Here is a 9085-nt window from a genome sequence, read left to right on the forward strand (position 1 = left end):
GGGAAGAAGGGAGGGAGGGAGGAAAGAAAGAAAGAAGGAAGGAAGGGAGGAAGGGAGTAAGGGAGGGAGGAAGAAAGGCAGGTAGACAGGCTTGGAAGGACTTAAGGCAGAGGGGCAGCAGGGGCCAGATGCCTGAGGGCTCCTGGGCTTTGGGGGAGGATGTCTGCAGCTGAACGGAGCCCCTAAGTCACACGCTGTCTGTGGGAGAGGGTCCTTTACAAGACGCTCAGAGGAGTGCCTGGCCCTCTGGCCTGTCCCAGGAACGTGGCGGCCGCCCCACCTGATAATACAGCACTGGTCCCTCTTGTTCCTCTTCATGTTGAAGTAGCAGCTGTTGGCGATGGCGAAGACATGCGGCGGCAGCTCGCCCATGTGGCAGTTGTAGTACAGCTGCACCTGCTCCCGGGTGTAGAGGGGCAGCACCTGGAACGGGTTCACGGCCACCAGGATGGAGCCCATGTATGTCTGGGGAAGGAGCAGGAGGTCAGCGCTCTCCGCCCGAGGGCTAGCACTGCCTGGCCCAACCCCCCGCCTTGGAGTAGCTGGCGCTGGGGGGGGCGGGGGGGGTCTGATTCTGGCCAGGAAACAAGACACTCAGCTGCTCAGTCCTCCCTCTGAAAAGGCAGGGTGTTTACCGTGAGTGAGGGCTCCCAGGCGGGTGCATTCACAGGAGGGCTGAGTGAGGCGGTCACTGTTAACGTTTACCACCCTACTGGGTAGTTAGGAGCTGGGTAAAAACGGGCTGGACGTATGAGGTAGTGTCCCCTGTCTCCCACAGGGCCTCTGTGAGGCGGGTCAGCCCCCACTAATCCCTGTGGCCCCGTTAAGGACCACTTGCTCATGTGCAACCCCACGAGTCCTACCTGCCCCCTGGGGGTGGGACAGGGTAGCTGCCTCTACAAGTCACAGGATCATCCCGTCTTAGTCTTTGTTTTAGGAACGGAGAGACTAAGCCAGCTCCCTGTGAGGACTGTGACAGCCAGAGGGAAGGCAGCTCACCCCTGCTCTCAGACCAGGAGCTCCCACAGATCTTCAGGGGGAGGGGCTCAAGAGCCCCATGCCCCTCCCCTGGACCACCTCCTGGTCTTCGCTCGGCCCTCCCCCATTCATGGCCCTGCTCACTCCCCACTCTTCTGGGCATCCCAGAAGAAGAGCCTATTGAGCCACATCTCCCTGTGACAGGCCAGGGATGCAGGGACGTCCCGGCCACGCCCACTCAGGCGGGGCTGGCGTGGATTTGGGACGCTGCTGGTCCTGGGAAAGTCTGCCCTGCTGGGTGGACCTCTGTCCACGTCAGACTCAGAAAAGGGCCCGCATCAGTGCACCCCTCCTGGTGTGACAAGCTCCCTGGACGGAAGCCAGGCTGGCCGAATGGACTGTCTGCACAGCCGAGGAGGGGCCTCGCAGGCGACTGTGCTGTCTGTGCCCTCGGAAGCATCATCACCATCTTGCAGGTCAGGGAGCAGAGATGGGGAAAGGTCATGTGCCTGCCCCGCGGCACGGTGAGGACCTGGGCCGTGGGGATGGACCTGGCTGTGCTGCGTGTGGCTTCTCCGCCCGGAAGCCAGCATGTGGGGACGGAGCCCCGTGGGGTGCCCGCGCGACACGGGGACTCACGTAGATCTTGTGCTGCTGGTAGCGGATCAGGAGGTTGTGCACCATGCCCGCCTCATTCAGGTCCCCCAGGTGGATCATGTCATCCACACCCTCGGCCGAGTTGGGGTGCATGGGACTGAGAGTGCCGAGGTTCTCTGCTTGGACCCAGTGTTCCTGGAAGGAAGGGCAGACCACCCTGAGGCACCCTCCGCGTGGCCACTACCTGTCCACCTTCTCAGCCGGCCAGCCGCCTCGCCACCAGCCCCCGCCGGTCAGCCTGTCGTTCAGGCCAAGAAACACCTGGGGCCGCACCGGTCAGCCTGGCTGGGGTCCGCGGGCCTGGGGCAGGGGCAGTGAGCTGGGGCTAGAGGGGAGTTTCAGACCAGGGTCAGAGAGCTGTGATTGGGTGACGGCAGGCTGCAGCGGGGAGCCTCACAGATTGCTGGAATAACTGCGAGTGAAAGTGCTGTTCACTTCATAACATCATCTTGCAAACAGAGAGGCAACTGCTAACACGCGACCCGCTTCCCTAGGAGGGGCCACAGGGATCTGCTGGGAAGCCACGCTCCCGCCACCCGCCCCATGGAGGCTGCGGACTCAGCTCCCCATCTTTCCAGCTCAGCGCCCCTGCCGCCTCCTCTCCACCACAGCCTGGCCCACGTCTTCCTACTCCCCTAATTGTCCTGGTTTTCCGTCTGCCGAACCACCTCCCACTTTTCCATTATAGAACCGTCCCCCAGCCAGCCCAGCCCGGTCCCCGTGGGTGGCGGGCTCCCCGCAGGCTTCCCGCCACACAGGCCTCACTTGGACTCTGGAACTTCCGCTCGTGGGAGCAGCACCGGGGAGAGGGGCTCAGAGCCCGGCAGCCCGGAGAGGGAGGGCAGTGCCCGGAGAGGGAGGGCAGCACACACTGACCTTGCCCTCGTCATCTTCAACCAAGGTCCGGCCAGGCTTCGTTTCTTTGATGATGCCCCCGATGGCAATGCTGGTTTTGCTGGCAGAGGTGGGGTTCAGCCACACATGGTCACCCTAGAAGGAGGGAGAACACTGCGGCTGGACCCCTGCTCCACCTTCCCTTCTGCTCAAGACTTCCCTGCCTGGGGTGTCCCCTCCACTGAGCGCTCCCAGGCGGCTGGGGCTGTCTCCCCTGCACCCTCCTGCTCCTCCCGCTCCCTGCCCGCCCCTCCTGGTCACTCAGGCCAGGACGGTGGCGGAAGTGCTGCAGAAGTGTCCCTGGCCAGCTGGGTTCTGAGAGAAGGACAAGCAGATTTGCAGGACGCAGGCTTCGCCCTGGGAGCAGCCGGGAAGCACCAAGCCCATTGGCTGGGAGAAGTGAAGACGAAAACCTCACTAGGTTTCTGCTGGCCTGCAACACGGCCTTGGCCCACACAAACCTCCCTGTGAGCCACAAAAGCTCACCCCATTCAAAGAAGAGTAATGCCAAAGGGACCAGCAGAGGTCTGCTTGCCAGGAAGCTGACATCCACAAGGAGGGATGGAGCAGGGGAGCCACACCAGGAAAAACAAACAAGCGAACGAACCAACGAGTGAACAGAACTGCCACAGAGCAGTGGGGAGTTGTGACCAAGTACCTCATTTTGATTTCCAAAAACTTACTGAGGTGCAGACCAGAAGCAAAAAATGAGGTAGTGAGACAACTTAAAGGATAAAGCTTTGGCTGGCAGAGCTCAAGACAGAAATGGAGGAAAAGAAGTAAACACAGGTCAGAAATGACAGCGAGGTTGGAAACACACCAGGGGACAGACTAGCACTGCTGAAGCGGTAACTTCACAGAAGACTGTGCAAACAATAACATAAAAGGAGCCACTTGACAATGGGGGAGGGCCTCACTCATCTCGCTTCCCAGGCCTCTGGGTGGGAAAGCAGGCAGGTGCCTGCGGGCGGCCCGGCAGCCAGGCGGCCCGAAGAACTGTGTGCAGGACACCGGGGAGCAGACACGAGGAGGCCCAGACTGAGCGTGAGACAGTGTCTAGAACCAGCGTCGCTCCGGGAGCTCGTCTGCACGTGGGAAAGCCTCCTCCAGGCACGGAAAGGCCCTTCTCAGAAGTCAGCACGCTGGCCTTGGGCTCCTGGTCAGAACACTGTCTGGGCTTCTGCCTGAGCTTCGTGTGCGTATAAGCGCGCACGTGGGACCTCCTCCAGGCACGGAAAGGCCCTTCTCAGAAGTCAGCACGCTGGCCTTGGGCTCCTGGTCAGAACACTGTCTGGGCTTCTGCCTGGATCAGTGCTTCCTGAATAGCTTTTTAAAAAAATCTCAAATAACTGCTGTTGTGTCTCACTTTGGCCTTTTGTTTTTAGGTTAACAAATTCTAAAGAAAGTGAAGTACTTAGCTATAAATTATAGAGCCCTTGTACCGGATCTGTGTGATGAGAGATAAAATCCTGACAAAGGAAATGAAGGAAGACCTACATACGTGAAGAGGCACATTGGAAGACTCAACACAGAGAAGATGTCAATTTTCCTGACCTAGAGTTTAAACACAACTCCTATCAAAACCCCAGCCTGTTTTTTTGGTAGACACAGATAAGCTTAGTATATATGGAAAGGACCCTGACTACCTAAAATGCTTTAGGAAAATAAGAATAAATTAGGAAGGGTCCCTGTCCAGCTTATAATCTAGACACAGCAATCAAGACTGCTACAGTATTGGAGGGAGAGACACAAATAGAGGATCCAAAAATAGCGCCACCAGCCAGGGCAGCTGCTCTGACACAGGTGCAGAGGCAGCTCAGTGGAGGGGAGAGCTTTCCACACAGCGAGCAGCCTCCACCCAGCAGACCTGCTCCTGGGCCCATTTCACACTGCAGCTCAGAGTGGACTTACATGTAAAGCTGTGAAACGAAGCAGGAAGAGAGTTCATGGCAACGATGGAATAAGATGGAAATCATTGTGATAAATGCAATTACTTAAACTTACCAATTAATCTGCACCAATAGAAAAGCTTTCTTCTCTCGATGTAATTGTTCCCCTCTCATAAACACCCTGGCCTTGGGCTCCTAATCAGAACACTGTTTGGGCTTCTGCCCGAATCAGTGCTTCCTGAATAGCTATTCTTATTGATCTCAATAAAGGCTTGTTTTGTCTCACTTTGGCCTTCTATTTTTAGGTTAACAACAGGAAGAAGAAAAGTGAGCAAAATGACATAGAAATTTTAAGATTAGGATCAGGAAGAAAAGAATAGATATGGGAGACAGCAAAAATACAGGTAATTGGAGTGCCTAAAGAAGAAAACTAGAAAAAGAAAGAGAAAGATTATTTAAAGATATAATTTAAGACAACTTTCCAGAAATTAAAACCTTGAATCTACAGATTGAAAACAAACCAGCTACCAGAAAATAATGACAAAGAAAAATAAACTGAGACATATACTAATAAATGTTATTTGACTTTAGAAATAAAGAAATAATTTTGGGGGGAGGGTAGGCAGATGAGAAGATCAGTTCATATATAAGGAGAAAATTTAGGACAAATTCAGATCCTATATGAGGGCCAAGTAACTGCTTCAAAGATCTCAAGAAAAGAGCAATCCACCTGTTAGAATGGCTGCTGTCAACAGCCCAGAAAACAACGCGCACCGGTAAGGATGTGGAGAAAGTGGGACCCTGGTGCTCTGTTGGTGAGAACGACATTGGTGCCATTACTGGGGAACACAGTATGGAGGGCTCCTTAATTAATCAAAATAGAGCTACCTCGTGATCCAGCAATTCCACTTTTAGGAATGTATCCAAAAGATTTCAAAACAGGATCTCAATTAATAGTTGTCACCCATGTTCACTGTGGCCTTATCGTTCACAATAGTCAATAAGTGGGAGCAACCAAATGTTCCTTGACAGTGGCACAGGTAAGTCACATGGCACGTACACATAGTGCGATATCACGCAGCCTTAGAAAGGCGTTCCTGTCAGACGCTGCAGTGTGGGTGGGTCTCAAGGACATTATGCTAAGCAAAATAAGCCAGTCACAAAAGGAAAAATACTATATGATTCCACTCGTTTGGAGCTTCTACAGGAGTCACCATCATGGAAACAGAAAGCAGGTAGGGCTGAGTGGGGACAGTAGGTGCAATGGGTATTGCGGTTCAGTTTTGCAAGATGAAGAAGTTCTTAGATCTGTTGCACAATGTGAATGTACTTAACACTACCGAACCTGATGCTTAAAATGGTTAAGATATTAAATTTGATATTATGTGTTTTTACCACAATAGAAAAAAGAAATCTAATAGTTTTTTACCCAAATTGTCATTCCAGTATAAAGGTAACAAACATTTTTGAAGAGGCAGTATTATTCCCATAAGCCTTCTGGCAAAAACCAGTAAGTGACAGACTTCAATGACCAGTAGAGAGGATGAAAATTAGATCCACACCTCCACACATGGTCAGGAAGTTTCAAAATACTTGGAAAAAGAGAAGACCATAACAGTTTTCAGAGAGCAAAGGCTCAAGAGTCAGGATGCACTAGGTTTCTCAACAGCAGTGCCAGACGACTACGTGGAGCAAATGTCTTCAAATTCCCAGGGAAAAGGATGCCCAGAATGGAATGACCTCCAAGGAGAATGAACACGCTTTTAGACACGCAAGTTGGTGCAAACATTTACCTGCTCGGTACCTTTCCTCGGGAGGCAGGTCTAGGACTTGCTAGTCAAAAGCAGGAGAAAGAAAGCCCTCGGGGCCAGGAAGATGGGTTACGTGGAAGGGGAGCAGAAAGGGAGGTTCGGTGGCTGGGGAGGACATCCCACGAGGACAGGGTGCTCAGAAACAGATGGGCCCAGGCGACACTGCGGCTCGGCCCCTCCGGGAAAGCTCTCATCCCCAGGACAAAGCTGACCGAACTCCCCATGAATCCGACATTTTGAAAGGAGATAAACATATCTGGGAGAAAGTTGGGGTGAACGTTGTGATAAATACATAGAAAACGAAACAGATGAGGGGAAAGGACAATTGTGGAGCCTAGCAAAGGAAAGAGCAAGCTCTTAGAGTGCACTGCATGGCTCACTGAGAGCAGCCTTTACTTACTAGCAGGTAACACAAGTAAACTGTGTGCAGATCGGATCAAAGCGAGGATTTAGCAAGGCCTGGAGGATGGAGAGGTGGATAGTGTCTATGTGAGTGCAAGGGATGGGGCTCTGGGAGAGGAGCTGCGGCCTGTTTGCATGTGGAAAGTCAGTAAGAGATGACGCTGAAGCCAGAAACTCAAGGAGCGCTGTAGCGTGATCCCTCCCTAAAAGGAAAGATCAGAGAACCCCCGGAAGGGTTGCCTGTGGTCGCCTCGGGGAAGAGGAAGCGGGGACTGCCTCTTTAAACTGGGTGCCTCGGCGACTTTATAGAAGTAAACGCTGGAATAACCAGAGCAGCAGGGAGCAGTTGCTACAGGTGCGGAGGGCCAGCGTGAGCGACACGGCTCAGTGAACTAGTGAACTGACAGTCTCCGAGTCTTAGGAAAAGCTTTCTGCAGCAGATGGAGCTCCAGTGGGGATCGAGTGGTGGCAGCTGGAACAGCTGGCGAGTTGCCAAAGCAAGCAGGGTAACCGTCCAAGGCAGACAGGTTCTCACAGCAACACCGGTCGAAACCAGAGATGAGAGAGAGACCACTTGCATCCAGACTGAGCCGTGAGGGCCAAGCTGGAGCTGTTCGCTCCCTGTGGACAAAGCTCAGCAGGAAGCCCGGAGAAGCCGCAGGAAGGAGAGAGCATCTTCGCAGGAAGGAGAGAGAGCACCTTCGTGGGCTCCGGCGGCCGGCAGAAGAGCTGGGCCACGAAAGGAGCACGAAAGGAGCGAATGAGAACCAGCAACAGCGCTCAGCTGCAAACCAAGCCAAGTCCTTGCTGAGATTCAAGAAGCAGAGGCTGAGCTGCAGAACCAGACGCTCCGTAGCCTTCATTGCTTCCGGGGCCATGCCACGCGCTGCCCCGCTGCACACAGAGCAGCCCAGACAGGATCCCTGCAGGGAACCGAGAGCTCCCTGGAGGCTGCTCCTCAGAGGCCTCCGCCTGCCTCCGGGTGTGCAGGCCTGAGCCCGCCTGAAGCTGGTCCTGCGCCTCCTACCTGCCCCACCGCCATTCTTTCTCTTCCTGTGGTGGGAGAGCCGGGCCTGGAGATGGCTCTGTGCCTGGAGGGGTCACGCAGGAGCCTCCTTCAGTGCTTCTGGTCTGAGCCTCACTAGGTCCGTCAGCGGACCCTGAGCCCCCCCCGCCCCCCGCCCTTTGCAGGGCCTGGCCATTTGTTAAGGCATGTTTTCTGTTTGATTTTTTAATTTTTGTGAGAGTTTATTTGAACCCAGCTGAGGGAGCAGTATCTCAAAGGCCTGGAGAATAAGTTGTGGAGGTGAGTTTTGACTGAGGGTAGGAATGAGGATTTTCCATCAAGCTCAGCAAGTCTATGGCTTCAGGGATTGGGGATTGTGCCAACCTAGCAGAGAGGCACTTGGAATTTCAAACTATTTCCATCTGGCCTTGTCCATTGCAGCGCCCCAGGCACGCAGGTGTGAAGCCATCCATAGTTCTCATTTGGAAGGAAAATGAGCTCTCACTAAAGTGACTAAAAACCAGAGAGCCCGTGTGTTCGACAGCGGTGGACTGAGGGCCAGAGAGCAGAGAGGCATGGCTCAGGGCGCACAGCCAGCGAAGGGAGCCGCCGGAGCCTGGCGAAATGTGCAAATCAGTTTTCTCCAACTCAAGTCCCATCTTAATTAAACTAGAAAGTTCACTGGCCGAGGGGGTCCACTGCTAATTGCTTAAAAAACTCTTTCCATGAAGTAGTTATTGGGCGTGCTTGAATTTTCTTAATAATTGAGCTTAAATATTAAAGCCTTTTATGGACTGAACTGCATCGCCCCCAAATTGATATGTTGGAGCCTTAACCTCTAATGTAACTGTGTTTGGACACAGGACCTTTAAAGAGGTAATTCAGGTTAAATGAGGTCAAAGGGGCCCAACCCAGTGGGGTCAGGTCCTCATACGGAGAGGGGATGCCAGACCTCTGTCTTCCTCTCCTCTCTCTCTCTCTCTCTCTCTCTCTATATATATATATATATATATATCCCTATCTCCCCCCCCTCTATATATATGTATATATATATATCCCTATCCCTATCTCTCTCTATCTCTGTCTCTCTCTCTGTCTCTCTCTCTCTTTCTCTCTCTCTCTCTACAGAAGGAAGGCCATGTCGCACAGTGAGGAGGCGGGCGTCTGCAGCCAGGTGGAGAGGTCTCCCACACACCAGCCCTGGGTGTCCTGGCCGCGCCCCTCCAGCCCTGGAGCCGTGAGGAACGGGTTCCTGTTGTCCAGGCTCCATTCCGCCCAGCAGACTAATGAATAGACAGCCCCTTTGAAGTCAGACACCTGCTTCTACCCGCCCCCCCGCCCCCCATTCCATGAGGCTATGACCTTGGGCAGGTCGCGAAGCCTCTGAGCTTCAGGCTCCTGGCCAGTGAGGACCTGTGAGCCCGTCCACGGGGCGGGCCAGAGCGTGG

The 9085-nt window shown here is 53.8% G+C and overlaps 1 protein-coding gene across 1 annotated transcript in view; it reads right to left on the reverse strand.

Annotated features, from left to right (window-relative positions):
- Positions 1-9085, reverse strand: part of MYO7B (myosin VIIB) — a 107070-nt gene that overhangs the window by 75177 nt on the left and 22808 nt on the right. The window contains exons 3-5 of the mRNA XM_014550391.1: positions 2512-2625; positions 1618-1770; positions 281-465 (exon numbers count right to left, since the gene is read on the reverse strand). Of these exons, the coding sequence (XP_014405877.1) occupies positions 281-465; positions 1618-1770; positions 2512-2625 (452 nt within the window). The remainder of the gene's footprint in view (positions 1-280; positions 466-1617; positions 1771-2511; positions 2626-9085) is intronic.

Source organism: Myotis brandtii, unplaced genomic scaffold (assembly GCF_000412655.1).
Source record: "Myotis brandtii unplaced genomic scaffold, ASM41265v1 scaffold600, whole genome shotgun sequence".
NCBI classification, from domain to species: Eukaryota; Metazoa; Chordata; class Mammalia; order Chiroptera; family Vespertilionidae; genus Myotis; species Myotis brandtii.